Genomic DNA, 20,495 nt, shown 5'->3' on the forward strand with positions numbered 1-20,495 from the left:
ACAGACAGACATACAGTTGAAGTTGGAAGTTAACATACACCTCAGCCAAATACATTTAAACTCAGTTTTTCACAATTCCTGACATTTAATCCTAGTAAAAATTCCCTGTCTTAGGTCAGTTAGGATCACCACTTTATTTTAAGAATGTTAAATGTCTGAATAATAGTAGAGAATGATTTATTTCAACTTTTATTTATTTCATCACATTCCCAGTGGGTCAGAAGTTGACATACACTCAATTAGTATTTGGTAGCATTGCCTTTAAATTGTTTTATTTGGGTCACACGTTTCGGGTAGCCTTCCACAAGCTTCCCACAATAAGTTGGGTGAATGTTGGCCCATTCCTCCTGACAGAGCTGGTGTAACTGAGTCAGGTTTGTAGGCCTCCTTGCTCGCACATGCTTTTTCAGTTCTGCCCACACATTTTCTATAGGATTGAGGTCTGGGCTTTGTGATGGCCACTCCAATACCTTGACTTTGTTGTCCTTAAGCCATTTTGCCACAACTTTGGAAGTATGCTTGGGTTCATTGTCCATTTGGAAGACCCATTTGTGACCAAGCTTTAACTTCCTGACTGATGTCTTGAAATGTTGCCTCATAAATTTCCACATAATTTCCCCCCCTCATGATGCCATCTATTTGTGAAGTGTACCAGTCCCTCCTGCAGCAGCAAAGCACCTCCACAACATGATGCTGCCACCCCTGTGCTTCACGGTTGGGATGTTGTTCTTCGGCTTGCAAGCCTCCCCTTTTTCCTCCAAACATCACGATGGTCATTATGGCCAAACAGTTCTATTTTTGTCAGACCAGAGGATATTCCTCCAAAAAGTATGATATTTGTCCCCATGTGCAGTTGCAAATCGTAGTCTGGCTTTTTATGGCGGTTTTGAAGCAGTGGCTTCTTCCTTGCTAAGCGGCCTTTCAGGTTATGTCGATATAAGACTCGTTTTACTGTGGATATAGATACTTTTGTACCCGTTTCCTCCAGCATCTTCACAAGGTCCTTTGCTGTTGTTCTGGAATTGATTTGCACTTTTCGCACCAAAGTACGTTCATCTCTAGGAGACAGAACGCGTCTCCTTCCTGAGCGGTATGATGGCTGCGTGGTCCCATGGTGTTTATACTTGCGTACTATTGTTTGTACAGATGAACGTGGTACTTTCAGGCATTTGGAAATTGCTCCCAAGGATAAACCAGACTTGTGGAGGTCTACAATTTATTTTCTGAGGTCTTGGATGATTTATTTTGATTTTCCCATGATGCCAAGCAAAGAGGCACGGAGTTTGAAGGTAGGCCTTGAAATACATCCACAGGTACACCTTCTATTGACTCAAATTATGTCAATTAGCATATCAGAAGCTTCTAAAGCCATGACATAATTTTCAGGAATTTTCCAAGCTGTTTAAAGGCACAGTCAACTTAGTGTATGTAAACTTCTGACCCACTGGAATTGTGATACAGTGAATGATAAGTGAAATAATCTGTCTGTAAACAATTGTTGGAAAAATGACTTGTGTCATGCACAAAGTAGATGTCTTAACCGACTTGCCAAAACTATAGTTTGTTAAAAAGAAATTTGTGGAGTGGTTAAAAAACAACTCTTAATGACTCCAACCTAAGTGTATGTAAACTTCCGACTTCCAACTGTAGAACGATCAGTTTCTGAAGACCGCAATGGTGATAGTGAATGTGGACACCCACATCTACAATCAATACTCATTCAACCTGAATAATTTCACTTCAACTTGACTCTCAAGTACACATCTCAGTTCTGTTCCTTGAAAGAGTCTTCAGGGCTAGGGTCCCCACTCTTTCTGCTTCACAGCTGTATTGCTCTTTAACCAGTCACCAGTCCGTTCCCCGATCTCACTAAGGCTAACCACCAGTGCTTAGACTACAACAGGGATTAATTGCAACTCTTACTCGTGGTTCAGCTGACCCGAAGAACATGGCCCTTGCTGTTTGAGATCCTCGTCGACCTGAGAGAAAGTTCGAAAGAAAGAGAGAAACAGTTGGAAAGAAAACAATTAGACCACATTTGCAACGGTGCAAACTCAGTGCCATCTGCTTCACTTTTCACTAGTAACTGACTATATCTGTTAAATGTCCATCTCCTATTCTCCATCTCCTTACCTCGGAGTAGGCAGGGGGAGGAGGGTACCAAAGCTCAGGGGCGCGCATGAACAGTCCTTCATCCTCATCTGCGTCGTAGTCGACCAGCAGCGGTGTGAGGGGGGAGTCAATACGGCAGTCGCGGGAGATGTTGCTGTAGCTGGGGGGTTGTGACGGGAGGCGCAGCGACCCAAAGCTACTGGAGGGGGTGTTCAGGGACTCCGCCTGGCTGCTCATGCTGTTGGTGCGGCTGCCAAAGCCATTGAAGGGGATGGTCCCGATGACCAGTGGCAACTCTAGGACCACCTTGTCACTGCCGGGAATGTGGACATAGATCTGATGGATAGATAGATGTCATTCATAGGTCACAAGTCCTTTCAATTATTTTCAATGTGAGGTTTATGGTATTAGCTTATATCAAGCAACAAGTTGTCTCAAGTTAATGACTCACCCTGAGGGCATAGTCCACGTGAATGATGTCGCACCCCAGGAGTGAGGGCTTGAGCCTAGGCACTCGGATGGTCTTGCTCTGCCACATGTCACACATGCCCGAGATGATATGGTTGCCCCTCACGACTGAAAGCTTCTGCCCCAGGACCTTGGTCCGGCCATTGGCCTGGTAGGTGTGCTTGACCATGATGGCTGCCTTGGGCACCACGATACGCGAGCAGGTGTTTTCAAACTTTGCATTGATGCAGATGTCCTCGCCCTCGCAGAAGCCCTTGCGGTCGATCTTGGCACTGATGGACACATGTCCATCTGGGATGAACATGCAGGTGAGCTTCTTCTCCTTCGTACCTGCAGCTGGAGCCTGGATGAGAAACAATGAGAAACATTAACATGAGTTAAACATAAATCACCAAGTATGTTGATTGCAAGTCAACCATCAAGCCTAACACCATCCACCCACACCTTATAATCTCTCATGTAAAGCTAGTTATGGCAAAGTTATACAATTGTCATGAACATTATTAAGCCATGCATCATCATTACATGGCTCATTCAGGAGAACCAGGTGTATAATACAATCACTGTCAAGTAGCAATGTGTATAATGTAATAACTATCAAGTGGCATTATTCCTTGTGGTGATAATTATGATGATGTGAATGAGCTGTTATGTACCAGGAGGTCAGGGGTGTTGATGTCCAAGGGCTCCTCCACCTCAAAGGGTTTCTCGCACTGCAAGGCAGGCTGGGAAGGCCTCTCCATCACGGCCCTGACATAATACTGGACACAGCCAAACTTCCCCTTGTAGGACGACACCAGTTGCCTGTGACAAAAGCAGGAGGAATTTTAATTGTGGGATACTGTCATTACCACATAATGCTATGCCTTTACAGGTAACAAACAACAAGGTTTTTACAGTCCTTGATGCATACCCAGGATGTGGCAGCTCAAAGCCAAACATGTACTCATATCTGTTCCCTGGTCTGAGAGTGACCGAGCCAATGGAATCTGAGGACGAGAGAAATACATTATGGTCCATTCATTAAACCATGAATTTGGCCAATCTCTCTTAGGTTAATATATTTTGGTCTATTTGTGCAATCCACTGTAGACCACAGGACACACTTGATCTTCTAGTGCTTATGGGCCAATAACAACCACCACTGGCGCATTTGATCATCCATAAACATATACGTATGGAAATAAAACATATAGCTAGTCTATAAAGCATAATTTCTCATGCTCCATCTTTGCGCAGTGCACTGTACTCGCAGACTGCAGTAGCCAACTAGTGACAGTGCATAAAAACTGGATGACACCGGGTGTAGCCTGCCGACTGCATTGAATGGCTATATTCACATTCGAGACAAAGCCATTTACTTTTTGTATATTTTAGTTTGTAATGTTACCTCTAGGCTGGTGCTCCAGATAAACGGTATCTTCGTATTTCAGATATTCAATGTCTTCACGGTATCTGTGCTTTCCTTTCGCGTACTCCACTTTTGCGCATCCAATTCCAAACACTCTCATAGCGGACACCTTGGTCACCTCGGACACCTCAACCACAATATTCCCGGCTACCTTGTCACCACTGGAGTAGAAAGCCTTAGTAGGATCATGGAAAACGACCTCAAAGGTCTTCAATTTCTTTGTAATGATGACCATTTTAATATTTGTTCAGTGTCCCAGTGGTTAAGAAAATTTAAGTGGAAAATAGCCGACCGCTATTATTAGCTAGTTAAGCCTATTGAATTCCACTGATGAACAAATGTCCAACAGTTTGATTGCAATCCAATCACTATACTGTCACAATGTTAGCTACTTATTGTCATCAAACGTACAATTCGGAGCTGACTGTAAACAGCAAGTCTCCGCATTGGTTTTATATGGATGGCGAGTATACATCCCAACCCAGTCTCGCCAGCCGCATACTCACTATCCCGTTACGGGACTGTGCATGCTGTCGGTGAATGCACCGTCTGAACTGCTGCATGTACAGCCCTCTCATTGGTAAAACATATCTTGCTTGTGCACCTCCTTGCCAATCAGCACACAGAAAGACCGCGTGGACACCTCATGGTGAAGTAACGAAGAGGAGTATATCTATCGCATGTGTAGGCGTGGTTCAGGGGTTAGATCCATCTAGATCCCCAAAATGAGTCAACCAATCATTATACCCAACATACACCTGTTAACAGAATATGTTCTGTCAATCTCTAATAATAAAATGTTGATTGAACGCAAGCATGAACAAGTTTGTTACTTCCAACAAACACCTTACATTTGGATAGGTAGCCAAATCTGTCTCTGATGGTAGGCTATGCTTGCTGACTGTCAACACTCAAAAAAGTGTAGGTAGGCTATAGGGTTGAGAGTCAGGTTCAAATCCCAAATCTGACAGGAAGATCTGGTGGGATGTGACAGGATGTTGCAACATGGTCTCAGAGCATTTCGTATTGTAGCGACCCGCACAGACAGCTGTGTGTTATGAGTTATGCTGTTCGTTTGTTGTGTTATATTTACCAGTACCTAGTGTTCGCTGGGTCCGACATGCCAGTCAACCTGCTATCTGCCAACCACAGGAATGCCTGGAATGTTCCGGTGCCGGGCATCCTTGTGGTTGGTGAAGCGGCCGGGGGGTGGAGCACCGTAAATTTAAGACCATGCATAGCCATTGTTCTCTTACGTTTTGTCTTAACAAAAGAGGGTCACGGTTGTTTTATACTGTGATCCTTGATTTATTTGGCGCGGGCTACGGCCAAACAGTAGCCTGTGTTGAGTTGGGTTAATAAACCTGGAATTCGTCTGGACATTTGTTTGTTTATGATCTTGCCAGGTCATTACAGTTTTATTCTGTAAATGTATCTGAGACACTCCATTTATTATGATATGTTATGTTTCGTATGGTATGTATTAAATTCTGGATGTCAATCATCCATTTCTTATGATATGTTACGAATTACAATTCGTATGATATGCTACAAATTGCATTTTGTACAATATGTTACATATTTGCAAAATGTACAATATGTTACGAATTTGCAAAACAATTTAGGAATTCCAAATTGTTCTGGCAAACATTAGTTAGGTGGCTAACGCAAACGTTTGCTAGCTCTAGAGTCTAGGGGTTAGGAGTTAAGGTTAAAAAGGTTAAGGCTAGTGTTTGGGTTAGCTAAAACGGTTTGGGTTAGGGGAAGGGTTAGCTAAAATAGTTATGGGTTATCTAACATGCTAAGTAGTTGCAAAGTAGCTAAAAAGTAGACAGTAGTTGCAAATTAGCTCAAATTGTCCGTGATGAGATTCGAACAAATAACCTTTAGGTTGCTAGACTTGTTGTTATATGTCACCCCGACCAACCACCCTCCTTTTGTTTTTGCTTTAAGTAACTTTCTATCTTATGTAACCATACGTATGTCATACTAATTTGAGTGTCCCGGATTTACATTTACTATGTAACGTCTAGTCTATAAGACCAGTCTGGATAATGAGGGGGTTGTTGCTGATTTAAATATTTTAACGCATTCTTAAAGCTCCTGTGGTTCCATTTGCAAGGCATGGTCATAAAGCCTGGTTGCTATCTGGAACAGTGACAGACTATTTTCACTACACAAATCAAAGGTTAAACATAGGCATAATCATTTCACAGCGCTGAGGTAACAAGTAACAACCTTCAAAAGGCACGGTCACACCTGTAGCATTTGCCGGCAGAGTGTACTTGGCAGAGAGTTGTCTACTTGGCACCTTTTGAACAGAGTGCAGGCTGTATTTTGCAAACCAAGCGCAAACCCATTGTATATTTAGAAACGGGCTGAAAATGTCGGCAGTCAGACACCTACCTAGATTTGTTAAGGAGAAAACACATCGCACTGAATGACGGTCTGCCTTGCCTAAAACGTTGGTAAGCCTCCGACTACCGACATTTTCCCCTGAATCCCTTTACGAAAAAAGATTGCAGTCGGATTGCAGTATACCTATATGTATGCTTCAAAATACGTTTTTTTAACTGCAGTAATTTTGCAGTATAACTGTAGTTATTCTGCAATTACTAGGTCCAAAATACCACGGTCAAATGAAAAATAAAATCAAATGTTATTTGTCAAATGTGCCGAATACAACAGATGTAGACAGTGAAATGCTTACTTACAAGCTCTTAACCAACAATGCTTTAAGAATTTAAGAAGAGAACCATGTTAAGTAAAAAAAAATAGATAAGTAAAAAATATAGAAAATAAAAGTAAAAAATAATTAAACAGCAGCAGTAAAATAACAATACAGTTGAAGTTGGAAGTTTACATGCACCTCAGCCAAGTACATTTAAACTCAGTTTTTCCTGATGTTTAATCCTAGTAAAAATTCCCTGTCTTAGGTCAGATAGGATCACCACTTTATTTTAATAATGTGAAATGTCAGAATAATTAATAGTAGATTAATTTGATTTATTTCAGCTTTTATTGCTTTCATCACATTCCCACTGGGTCAGAAGTTTACACACACTCAATTAGTATTTGGTAGCATTGCCTTTAAATTGTTTAACTTGGGTCAAACGTTTCGGGTAGCCTTCCACAAGCTTCCCACAATAAGTTGGGTGAATTTTGGCCCATTTCACCTGACAGAGCTGGTGTAACTGAGTTAGGTTTGTAAGGCCTCCTTGCTCGCACACGCTTTTTCAGTTCTGCCTACAAATTTTCTATAGGATTGAGGTCAGGGCTTTGTGATGGCCACTCCAATACCTTGACTTTGCTGTCTTTAAGCCATTTTGCCACAACTTTGGAAGTATGCTTGGGGTCATTGTCCATTTGGAAGACCCATTTGCGACCAACCTTTAACTTCCTGACTGATGTCTTGAGATATATCCACATAATTTTCCTTTCTCATGATGCCATCTATTTTTTGAAGTGAACCAGTCCCTCCTGCAGCAAAGCACCCCCACAACATGATGCTGCCACGCCCGTGCTTCACGGTTGGGATGGTGTTCTTCGGCTTGCAAGCCTTCCCCTTTTTCCTCCAAACATAATGATGGTCATTATGGCCAAACAGTTATATTTTTGTTTCATCAGACCAGAGGACATTTCTCCAAAAAGTACAATCTTTGTCCCCATGTGGAGTTGCAAACCGTAGTCTGGCTTTTTTTATGGCGGTTTTGGAGCAGTGGCTTCTTCCTTGCTGAGCAGCCTTTCAGGATATGTCAATATAGGACTCGTTTTACTGTGGATATAGATAATTTTGTACCCGTTTCCTCCAGCATCTTCACAAGGTCCTTTGCTGTTGTTCTGGATTAATTTTGCACTTTTCGCACCAAAGTACATTCATCTCTAGGAGACAGAATGTGTCTCCTTCCTGAGCAGACCCCAAGCAAATGCAATCAGTTTCACATGAATCAATGTCATCACATACATTTCTGGGGGTTGAAAAGAAGTGGAAACAACATTGATTTAACCAGTTTGTGCCTAGTGGGATGGCACCTGTGCAAATTTTTGCCAATTCAATCAAAACTTGCCAGTGGCTGACTATGGTCCAGTCCTTTCTATGGATTTTGAGAGTAGACTACTGGAGAGTGGTGGTTTCTATGGATGTATAATGTTCTGACACCACTTGTGTCTGCTGCATAGCATTAGTCAGACCAAGTAACTTTGATGAGTGACTGCTGAGGTAGAGGAAATGGGCTTGTTACAGTATGGCCCCATCTAATGGTTAGATTAATTATGGTTTGGTGTTCAGAATGAAAGTTCAGAGCTTGACTTGTCAGTTAAAGCAGCCACACAATTACCACAACTGTCTGTGCATCTACAGCAGTTATTTTTTAAATCTAATATTGTTCAGAATAAATTTAGATTCAAATACTATTACTTCGGCTATCAGTCCTAAAAATAGACCTCCTAGGGCAAGGCATCCTCATCATGAGCCTATAACACCGATTCATGTCCACTACATTCACCCCCCTTGTACCTCCTCCCCCACGAGAGACTGTCCCACGTTGGGTGCCATTGTAGCGGGCCGGATCTAAACCCTGGTCTCCCATGGGAGAAACCAACATCTTGACCATTAGACCAAGAGGAGATTCCCTTTGGGCTGAGGGTGACACTGATTTTGAAGTCGCAGGCAGGGCTACCTCATAACGAGACCATGAGCCTGACTCATGTCCACTGCATAGACATTTTGTACACATACATGTTCGTTGGTGTAATACCGGTGAAAAGCAATAAATATTCAAACAAATTTGATTGGTGACATCAGAGACTCTGACCATGAAGGGTGTTGCCTGGGTCACACACATCAGCTGGGCCAAAACGTGTAACCCCATCAAGGAAGGCCCCAGTGATAATTGAACTTCCAAACCCTGATTAAGACCAGTGTTCTAACCCTTCTTCTCTTTTAGGCGCTGCCCTGCACAGTCGATGACGTGACTAGCCAATGGTTGATGCAGACGGGTTGATGCAATGCCTGCGCATTTAGTTGGGCAGGAATTAGACTTATGGGGGGTGATTCAGGCCAGAATTAAGCATCTTGAAGCTACTGATACCTCTCACCAAGTCACCTAATGTCTTCATAGCGCCAGAAAATACTGCCATGAATTAACATGCATTGTCAATGGAGACAAGTTTTTTTCTACGGCGTCAAACTGCCATCACGTTCATGTCACATGACACATACACGTCATGTTCACGTCGCGTAATGTGGCACTGACACGTGACATGTCAGTTTGCTTGTAAGTTTACTATAAACTCACCATGAATGCCTTAAAAACATCTACATGACATCTACGTGTACATCATGCTTTCACATCATGTACATGTGACACGTGTTAGTTTGTTTAGTTTATTATTAAAAGATCTCACCATGAACGCCTTACAAACGTCTACATGTACATGATTTGATAAAAAATAGTTTTCATTGCCAGAGTAACTAATCAATTTCATTTGTCGATTTAGCTAAAATAGGCATATCACCTCAATACAAAAATTATTAGGCTAGTTGATTTGCAGCCAGACACCATTACTGTGTAGATATGCCTATTTCTCAAATCAATATGGACAGAAGGGCTTCTTTGTTGGAGGTAGCCTAGGTCTCTAGTGATGCATTCAAAACAACTCAGAACTTGTCAATCTCTGACTTTCGACATCAGTGCATTCAAGACAACTGGGAACTCTGGAAAAAACGAGCTCAAACTGGGATTTTTTTTTTGAACAGTCATCCAACTCGGAATTCCAATTCAGAAACTCTTTCTCTGACCTATAAAAATCACTGATGTCATGATTCAACCTCGTTTTCCTCCCCAGAGTTCCCAGTTTACCAATTTAACAGACACAATCACTGTCACCATGCAATCCTTAGGCTATACATTTCTGTGGAGATGTTTTATGGTTAAAAGCAGGGCTTGAATTGAGGATATAGGCCTAACCCTTGTTATAGAGATGGGCAAAAAGCATATGCTACCCCTTGTTTGCTTAGCCTTAGAAAAACAACAGTCCAGATTATATAAAGCGATCTATGCTATAACAATGATTAACTCCACGATTATTTCTGCAGTCTACTAGCCTATCAAAGGTCTTGCTCAGCCTCAACATCACAGGAAAATGTGGTTGCTTTATTAAAAGCTTCACAATTCAGAATATTAGCCGTAAGCTATGCCTACCACAAAAGACCTAAAAGATAGAATTGGTATGAGTCTATCCCTAGACCAAACAGATAAACACTTTTCTATTCAGGAGAATCGCATTGAATCAGGCTATTCATTTCAGTGCAGTTGCATTCTTTCGCATAACCTTAGCCTAAACGGAACCGAAAACACCCCAGCCTGTTTTGATCACAGATCATAAAGCCTGAACATTTCAGCTGTTTGTCATTGATTTAGCCCACAACCGCCTACAGATTTGATACACATGAAGACCTATATTTAACCTGGATTTGACAAACAATAGCCTGACTAGGATCCTGACTTTTCCCCCACGTTATATTTGTTCCCAATTATGCTAAATGTAGTTCTATTAATAAGCTTTTAATGTTTTCCTATTAATTTGCATAGGCTAACCATTGCGGTTAATGTTATTTACCATCTTCCACTTTTTATGAATAAACAGGCATTAGGTTAAAAAATATATAATTTCTATGCCCACCCACACATTGTTACCTTACAGATCACAAAGTCGGCTAATTTCCACTACATTCATATGCATATACATTTGATTCGTACACTGGCTTGTCTGTCTGACATGTTTTCATTTAAAACTGTCCTTCCTTTATCTACACTGAAATAATATTTCAGTAGTCCTCTATTATGATTTATTTTTCATTAATAGCTCATTAGTACACCCTTGTGGTTGAATATGAATATGAATATGAATATATATATATATATATATATATATATATATATATATATATATATATATATATACACACACACACACACATATACATACACACACACACACATACATATATATATACACACACATTTGTATACATATATATATACATATACACACACACACACACACACACACACACACACACACACACACACACACACATACATACATACATACATACATACATACATACATACATACATACATACATACATACATATATATATATATATATATATATATAACTACTGGCCCATATATATAACTACTGGCCCATTAGTATACTACCTGTGGTGAAGGTTGCTGAAAAGTATGTAGCAGAGCAACTGATAGCCCACCTCAACAACAGCCCCTTCACATTACACTCCATGCAGTTTGGCTTCAGAGCAAAATACTCCACAGAAACAGCCAACTGCTTTCTTCTGGAAGATGTGAGGGCCAAGATGGACAGAGGGGGCGTTGTTGGGGTAGTATTTCAAGACCTAAGCAAAGCTTTTGATTAGAGGTCGACCGATTATTGAAGAACCAAAAAAAGCCGATACCGATTAATATACACACACACACACAGTTGAAGTCAGAAGTTTACATACACCTTAGCCAAATACATTTAAACGTTTTTCACAATTCCTGACATTTAATCCTAGTAAAAATTCCCTGTTTTAGGTCAGTTAGGATCACCACTTTATTTTAAGAATGTGAAATGTCAGAATAATAGAAGAGAGAATGATTTATTTCAGCTTTTATTTCTTTCATCACATTCCCAGTGTGTCAGAAGTTTACCTACACTCCATTAGTATTTGGTAGCATTGTATTTAAATTGTTGAACTTCGGTCAAACGTTTCAGGTAGCTTTCCACAAGCTTCCCACAATAAGTTGGGGGAATTTTGGCCCATTCCGCCTGACAGAGCTGGTGTAACTGAGTCAGGTTTGTATGCCTCCTTGCTCACACACGCTTTTTCAGTTCTGCCCAAATTTTCATGGCCACTCCAATACCATGACTTTGTTGTCCTTAAGCCATTTTGCCAGAAATAATCTGTCTGTAAACAATTGTTTGAAAAATGACTTGTGTCATGCACAAAACTATAGTTTTTTTACAAGAAATTTGTGGAGTGGTTGAAAAACGAGTTTCAATAACTCAAACCTAAGTGTATGGAAACTTCCGACTTCAACTGTATATATATTTGTAATAATGACAATTACAATACTGAATGAACACTTATTTTAACTTAATATAATACATAAATAAAATCAATTTAGTCTCAATTTGGTTTAAATAATGCAAAAACACAGTGTTGGAGAAGAAAGTAAAAGTGCAATATGTGCAATGTCAAAAATCTAACGTTTATGTTCCTTGCTCAGATCATATGAAAGCTGGTGATTCAATATTCCCAGTTAAAAAGTTTTAGGTTGTAGTTATTATAGGAATTATGACGCATCGACTATTTCTCTCTATACCATTTGTATTTCATATACCTTTGACTATTGGATGCTGTAATAGGCACTTTAGTATTGTAATTGTGGCAAATTAGTTTGCAATGAGCCAGGCGGCCCAAGCTGTTGCATATACCCTGACTGTGTGCAATGAGCGCAAGAGAAGTGGCACAATTTCCATAGTTAATATTGCCTGCTAACATTAATTTCTTTTAACTAAATATGCAGGTTTAAAAAATATATACTTCTGTGTATTGATTTTAAGAAAGGCATTGATGTTTATGGTTAGGTACATTCGTGCAACGATTGTGTTTTTTTCGCGAATTAGCTTTTTTTAAAAAAAATCATCCCCTTTTGGCGAAGTAGGCTGTGATTCGATGATAAATTAAAAAACACCGCATTGATTATATGCAACGCAGGACAAGCTAGTTAACCTAGTAATATCATCAACCATGTGTAGTTAACTAGTGGTTATGTGAAGATTGATTGCTTTTTATAAGATAAGTTTAATGCTAGCTAGCAACTTACCTTGGCTCCTTGCTGCACTCGCATAACAGGTAGTCAGCCTGCCACGCAGTTTCCTCGTGGAATGCAATGTAATCGGCCATAATTGGCATCCAAAAATGCAGATTACCGATTGTTTTGAAAACTTGAAATCGGCCCTAATTAATCGGCTGTGCCGATTAATCGGTCGACCTCTACTTTTGATACTGTTAACCATGAGGTTCTTATCACAAAATTGTCTATGTTCAACTTTTCCCCCGATGCCTTGAGATCATACCTTCATGCCTTTAAATCATACCTTGAAGGCAGAACCCAGTGTATCAGATGCATTTGAAGTTCAAATGCATGCAGATGATACAGTGATATATTTGCATGCAAAGAGCAAACAAGCTACACAAGAACTCACTACTGTAATGGTCAAGGTTGCATAGTGGCTCAGTGACTCATGTTTGCATCTCAATGTGAAAAAAAATCAGTCTGCATGTTCTTCACAGAGGGAAACTGATGCTACTGAGCCAGATGTCTATGTGTCAGGGTAGAAGCTCCAGGTGGTATCCGATTTTAAGTACCTTGGCATCATACTGGATTCCAACCTCTTAAAAAGCAGGTGAAAAAGGTAACTCAAATAATCAAATTCAACCTAGCTAATTTTCGATTTATATGAAAATGTTTGACTACAGAGGTAGCAAAACTGTACTTCAAATCTATGATTCTCCCCCACTTAACATACTGCTTGACTAGTTGGGCCCAAGCTTCCTGTACAACATTAAAACCCATTCAGTCTGTCTACAAGCAGGCTCTCAAAGTGCTTGATAGGAAGCCCAATAGCCATCATCACTGTTACATCCTCAGAAAGCATTGAGCTCCTAAATTGGAAAAATCTTGTGCAATACACCAACACGTCTTGTATTCAAGATCCTAAATGGCCTGGCTCCCTCCACTCAGTACTTCTAGTAAACAGAAAACCCAAACCCATGGCAGCAGATCCACAAGGTCTGCCATGAGAGGTGACTGTATAGTTCCCTTAAGGAAAAACACTTTTACTCAATCCGCTTTCTCTGTGAGAGCTTCCCATATCTGGAACACACAGCCATCTGACACATACAACTGCACCACCTATCACACCTTCACAAAAAACATGAAGACATGGATAAAGGCCAATCAGACTTGTGAACATAATCCCTAGCTGTGAATTGTTGCTTTCCATGTTGTCTGTAGCTTGTGAGGTGTGGAAACACGGTTGATTTTAAGTATTTTGTTTTGTTGCTTTTTGTGCTATTGCTCTGTCTGCATGCTACGTGTTGCTTGTCTTATGTTGCTCTGCATGTGCTCACTGCTCAGTCATTGTCTGTATTGTTATTGTAACTGTTTTTAATAACCTGCCCAGGGACTGTGGTTGAAAATTAGCCGACTGGCAAAAACCGGCACTTTTACTCAAACATTGATTAATTTGCACTGTCCCTGAAACTCAAAACACCCCACCACCAGTGAACTATTTAAAAAAAAATTTTTTTTTTCGTTTTTTTTAACAGAAAACCACAGAACCACCACTGCAATATAGGCCTACACTACCTACAACCTAAAGGATTATTCTGCTGTCCCCATAGGAAAACCCTTTTTGGTTCCAGGTAGAACACCTTCTGTGCCTAGGTAGAACCCTTTTGGGCTCCATTCCACAGAGGGTTCTACATGGAACCAAAAAGGGTTCTCCTTTGGTGACAGCCAAAGAACCCTGTTGGAACCCCTTTCTCAAAGAGTATACTCAACAAGTTTATCCTGTTAAGTTTACACCATTTAATTCTATACTCAAACATCTGCCTGGTATTCAAGATAACGCTCAACATAGCACCACCACCTTCAAAGGTTTTCATCAACCTCTGCTCAGACTTAAGTAGCAGTGTTCCAAGAACCTCCACCAGGGGTGACTGTAGTATCCAATTCACTATTTCTGCCATCTTCTCATGTATTTTCTTGGAACTCCATCCACACACACACACACACACACACACACACACACACACAACTGTAGCATCTTGTTTACATTTCTCACATTTTAGGTGTCCAGCTGAGGCCTTGGATGGATCATGTTGCATTGAGATGGGCAAAGAGGTATGCATGTACAGTCCTTTTCAGTGTGGTGGCAAATGAGTTGAACAGGAGAAGAGGATGTGGTTGCTTGTGGAGGGAGAGCAGTGTGGGTGGTGGGTAGAACAGCTGCAGAGATGCTGATTGGTTGCTCTCGCTCATCACTTCTTGACTAAAAGAAAGATAAGATTTAGAAATTTGTTTGACATTACCATAATTCAACAGCTGAAGCCTTCATTAACATACTCCCAGAGATAGCAAGACATTCAGTATTCACTGAATGAAGTAGCCTTAACATCCCCATTTACAATTTAATTCATCAATTAAATGACACTATTGCCCATTCAATGACATTATTATTGTAGACTTCAGGCTACTCCTGTATCTAATTTGTACAATACCATAATCAATGAATGAAGTAGTGTACCCATCCACATTTACAATTTCATTTGTAAATTAGATAATACAGTTACATTCTTGTAGAATAGGCTACTCCTGTTTCCACACTATATTATGATACTGTTATGATTGCATTGGTCTTGTCAGGCATGATTTTAGGTCTTCGATCAGTGTTGTATGTTGTACCTCGTTTCTCTTCAGTGAAAAGTAGTTTGAGTGTGAATGTGTAGGCCTAGTGACAGTGGAAAAATAAACCCATAGCTCCAGCACACAATGGCATGTAGGGGCAGTGTATTACAATGTAAAATATGTATATATCCTATAGCACCACATGTATATTTTCATTTACAATTTAATTCATCCATGAAATAAATACTAGCACATCCAATTACGTTATTATTGTACACTAGCCTACTCCCCTATCGACACAGTAAATAATATTGCCTACGCGCTTTCGACAATACGTTATCAACTTGTGTAGTTGTGGACCTGTTGGGCCTGTATGTGTTCTCTCCCAGGTGCTTGTAATGGCACAGCTGACAGCCAGGTAGGATTCAAATCAAATCCAATTTTATTGGTCACATACACATATTTAGCAGATGTTATTGCGGGTGTAGCGAAATGCTTGTGTTCCTAGCTTCAACAGTGCAGTAGTATTTAACAATTCACAACAATACACACAATTCCAGTTGAGGTAGTTTAATGATGCTGATTCAAAGAGCAGGCAGGAACAGCACAGTGCATGGCTTGACAATTGTGTTAACCAAGAGAGTGTATGGTTCTGAAAAGGGGGAAATTAAATACAATAGTAAATGGCATGTATAAACTTAATACTAAAGGTCGACGAATTTTGATTTTTCAATACCGATACCGATTATTGGAGGACCAAAAAAAGCCGATACCGATTAAATCGGCCGATTTTATTTGCACACACACACACACAAATGACAATTACAACAATACTGAATGAACAATGAACACTTATTTTAACTTAATATAATACATCAATAAAATCAATTTAGTCTCAAATAAATAATGAAACATGTTCCATTTGGTTTAAATAACGCAAAAACAAAGTGTTGGAGAAGAAAGTAAAAGTGCAATATGTGCCATGTAAAAAAGCTAACATTTAAGTTCCTTGCTCAGACCATGAGAACATATGAAAGCTGGTGGTTCCTTTTAACATGAGTCTTCAATATTCCCAGGTAAGAAGTTCTAGGTTGTAGTTATTATAGGACTATTTCTCTCTATCCAATTTGTATTTCATATACCTTTGACTATTGGATGTTCTAATACGTACTTTAGTATTGCCAGCCTAATCTCGGGAGTTGATACGTTTTGTTTTCGAAACGTATCAGCTCTTCGCAATGCTTGAAGCATTGCGAAGAGCTGCTGGCAAACGCAGGAAAGTGCTGTTTGAATGAATGCTTACGAGCCGGCTGCTGCCTACCACCGCTCAGTCAGACTGCACTATCAAATCATAGACTTAATTATAATATAATAACACACAGAAATACGAGCCTTAGGTCATCAATATGGTCAATACGTATTTTATCTAACGGGTGGCATCCATAAGTCTAAATATTGCTGTTACATTGCACAACCTTCAATGTTATAATTATGTAAAATTCTGTCAAATTAGTTCGCAACGAGCCAGGCGGCCCAAACTGTTGCATATACCCTGACTCTGCGTGCAATGAACGCAAGAGAAGTGATACAATTTGCCTAGTTAATATTGCCTGCTAACATGAATTTCTTTGAACTAAATATGCAGGTTTAAAAAATATATACTTCTGTGTATAGATTTTAAGAAAGGCATTGATGTTTATGGTTAGGTACATTCATGCAACGATTGTGCTTTTTTCGCAAATGCGCTTTTGTTAAATCATACCCCGTTTGGCGAAGTTGGCTGTCTTTGTTAGGAAGAAATGGTCTTCACACAGTTCGCAACGAGCCAGGCGGCCCAAACTGCTGCATATACCCTGACTCTGTTGCACAGAACGCAAGAGAAGTGACACAATTTATCCTAGTTAAAAGAAATTCATGTTAGCAGGCCAAATATTAAGTAAATATGCAGGTTTAAAAATATACACTTGTGTATTGATTTTAAGAAAGGCGTTGATGTTCATGGTTAGGTACACATTGGTGCAACGACAGTACTTTTTTCACGAATGCGCTTGTTAAATCACCCGTTTGGCGAAGTAGGCTGTGATTCAATGATAAATTAACAGGCACTGCATCGATTATATGCAACGCAGGACAAGCTAGATAAACTAGTAATATCATCAACCATGTGTAGTTAACTAGTGATTATGTGAAGATTGATTGTTTTTTATAAGATCAGTTTAATGCTAGCTAGCGCCTTACCTTGGCTCCTTGCTGCACTCGCATAACAGGTAGTCAGCCTGCCACGCAGTCTCCTCATGAAGTGCAATGTAATCGTCCATAATCGGTGTCCAAAAATGCCGATTGTTATGAAAACTTGAAATCGTCCCTAATTAATCGCAGATTCCGATTAATCGGTCGACCTCTACTTAATACAACCTCCAATTACATAACCTATTGTAGCCATATTATTTATAGCTTATCTGCTGCACGGGGAAATACAGCCTAACAACATGGCTGTGACTTCATTAATGAATGATCAGAGGAGTGCAACTACACAGCACTAACGAGCAGCACCATCATCCTCACACAACTGCATGAACTTGAATGTATATAGCTACATCCACAAGGCTCATTGCTAACAAAATACCCACATAATATATACAGTATACATCCATACAACCACAGCGCATATAAGACTAGACACAGGTGGACATTATACTATACATTGAAATGCTAAATGTCTGAAATGAGATAACAGAAACAACAGGGTTAGCAAGCTTACAGTTGATAGCTCGCGGCAAAAATGCTAATTAGCATTAAGTGGAGTGCGTCCACAATACATGAATAGTAAGAAATATGAACACACATTTCTGAAAGACGCACACTAGCCTTGGCTAAAACAAAGAATGCCAACTAAAAGTAATCACAGAAGATGGCTGTAACTTATCACTTGGCTTGTGTAATTTCTCTAGTTACTTCCTTCTCCTTAGTTAGAGATCGCCCAGCATGCTCTGCTCCACATCACAGGTGGGCGGAGCTACAGCTCTCCTATGATGAACTAATATTTACTCTCAATAGTCTTTCGTACAACTCGTTATCAACAAAAAGTTATTTTCAAATAAACCAAATTTACCTTAACACAGTAGGACTAAATATTTCCTAACAATATCACAACTTAAATATTGCCTACTTACTCCTCAAATCAGATCAAGGACATTTTGGAAATTATTTTCATCATCTCTAAGGAAACTATCGAAAATCACGTCTGCCGCTTGTAAAAACAAATGTACGTCTGTGTCGCCGCCGAACTCTCAAATATTGTGCCCGTCTCTCACTCTATGAATGGTCACAGCTATCTGGATTCCTTGTTACATCCATACCTTGAACCCTAAACTATAACCCTTCACTAACACTAAACGTAACTATTTTACATTTATACTTGATTGAGGTAGGGACATCCCAAGGAACCCGAATAGCACGGACCCTCTGGGAAAGCCTATGAACTCCTCTATTCAACTGAAAGCCACAGACACAACTCTTATTGGTTGACTGATACTGGGAACTGGTAACAACACAGTCTGTGATTGGCTAACAACATTTAGATCTATATACAGCAAGATAAGATAACATACCATTCCATGAGGTGTTGAGGGAAAGACAGATTACCTATAGATTGGACATAATCTTTTCTAGGCCATTAGCGATAATAGGAAACACACAAGCCGTAGGCTACACTATACTTCAAGGTGGCTACATCAGAATGTCGGCTTGCACGGGAAAAATTGTACATTTCTAACATTTATGGCTGAGATTTAATTAATATAAATATAAAATATGCACCTTATGAATTTCATTAATATGTAGACGTTAGTAAGGCGTTGGTGTCAGTCAGACGTTCAATGGTAGTCGACAGCCACATGGTGGTACGGCTTAATTCTGGCACTTATCACCCCCCATGAAACCGTTGCCAAGTAATCTACAAGCATAAGGCCACACCTCATGACACTCACACTACCTCACTCAGCTGTTAGTGCAGTCTGCCCCAAGCAGCTAAACAGGCTGTTAGCAAAGTCAACTACTCTAGGTTTGAGTGTCTGCTGGTTTTCAGTCTTTCCATTAGATACAAATGTGATTCAGTCCTAAGAAACATACACATTTTATGGCAATTTGATCTGAAAACACACGCGCGATCTCCGTGATAGTGCCAGGACTAGCCACTAGAGAGCAGCAACAGACCATAAGATACAGAGTCTTTGATATACAAAAAACAAACACATACAGGTGATGGGTTCATACTTACGACATCTGTCTATACTGCTATCGGACAGTTGCCCTACAGCGGAAATGGCAATCAATGACAAGTCTTTGTAACCTGGAATCAGGTAGAGGATTCAGGACAACACCGCACGATTTGATGGACAGACAACACATTATTGAAATTCACAAGAGTATTGTTCCTTTACCACCTCTGGTTAGCTAAGAAAACCATACGGATTTGTTGGGCATACAGGGTGGCAGGTAGCCTAGCGGTTAGAGGCGAGCCAGCAACTGGAAAAATTTGAAACCTTTATGTGTGTCGTTTTGGAGGGGTTGGGTTTCAAGCGGAAGTCAAATTTAAATTGCATAATTTGCCGATAAAATTATGTTAATCTTGCGTTAATGTCTTGCGTTAATTTATGTTAACTGCGATGAGTGTTGGCGGAGTGTACCATCGAGTCAATCAGCCGATACTTTAAAAATGTCCATTAGTTAATGCTTACCTTGTACGCATGTTTGTCCAGTGTAACTGCGTTTTTTTATTTTGGTGCTGCAATCTGTGTTTTTAGTTAAACACTTAATTTGTTCTGTACTGCAATCCGTAGTGTTTGTTAAAAACTTCATTCTACAGACACACGGTTGTTTAGCTATCGGGAAACGGCGTCCAGAGTTTGGTCACACAGGCACTCAGCTTTTTCTACACAGAGAGGAGATCCACTGGAGTTGGTGGGACGAGGGAGCGAGAATGGGCGGGGTAATCTCACCGGCGCCACCTTAATAA

At 40.1% G+C, this 20,495-nt stretch overlaps 1 protein-coding gene across 4 annotated transcripts; it reads right to left on the bottom strand.

The window, feature by feature from the left end:
- Window positions 1-1,647: 1,647 nt before the first annotated feature.
- On the bottom strand, window positions 1,648-20,439 carry LOC115180026 (thioredoxin-interacting protein). Of its 4 annotated transcripts, XM_029741924.1 has the most exons (8): window positions 20,218-20,432; window positions 19,758-19,829; window positions 14,916-15,122; window positions 3,494-3,569; window positions 3,237-3,384; window positions 2,564-2,923; window positions 2,134-2,448; window positions 1,648-1,979 (listed from the first exon to the last, which is right to left on the bottom strand). In XM_029741924.1, exons 3-8 carry the CDS (start codon window positions 14,980-14,982, stop codon window positions 1,920-1,922), a joined length of 1,026 nt encoding a protein of 341 aa, XP_029597784.1. In that variant the 5' UTR covers window positions 14,983-15,122; window positions 19,758-19,829; window positions 20,218-20,432; the 3' UTR covers window positions 1,648-1,919. The 4 variants fall into 4 exon arrangements, with proteins under 4 accessions (XP_029597784.1, XP_029597774.1, XP_029597791.1 ...); XM_029741914.1 differs by lacking the exon at window positions 14,916-15,122 and having other exon boundaries at window positions 20,218-20,439; XM_029741931.1 differs by lacking the exon at window positions 19,758-19,829 and having other exon boundaries at window positions 20,218-20,235.
- Between the last annotated feature and the right edge of the window lie 56 nt (window positions 20,440-20,495).

This window comes from Salmo trutta, chromosome 3 (genome assembly GCF_901001165.1).
Source record: "Salmo trutta chromosome 3, fSalTru1.1, whole genome shotgun sequence".
In the NCBI taxonomy this organism is placed as follows: domain Eukaryota; kingdom Metazoa; phylum Chordata; class Actinopteri; order Salmoniformes; family Salmonidae; genus Salmo; species Salmo trutta.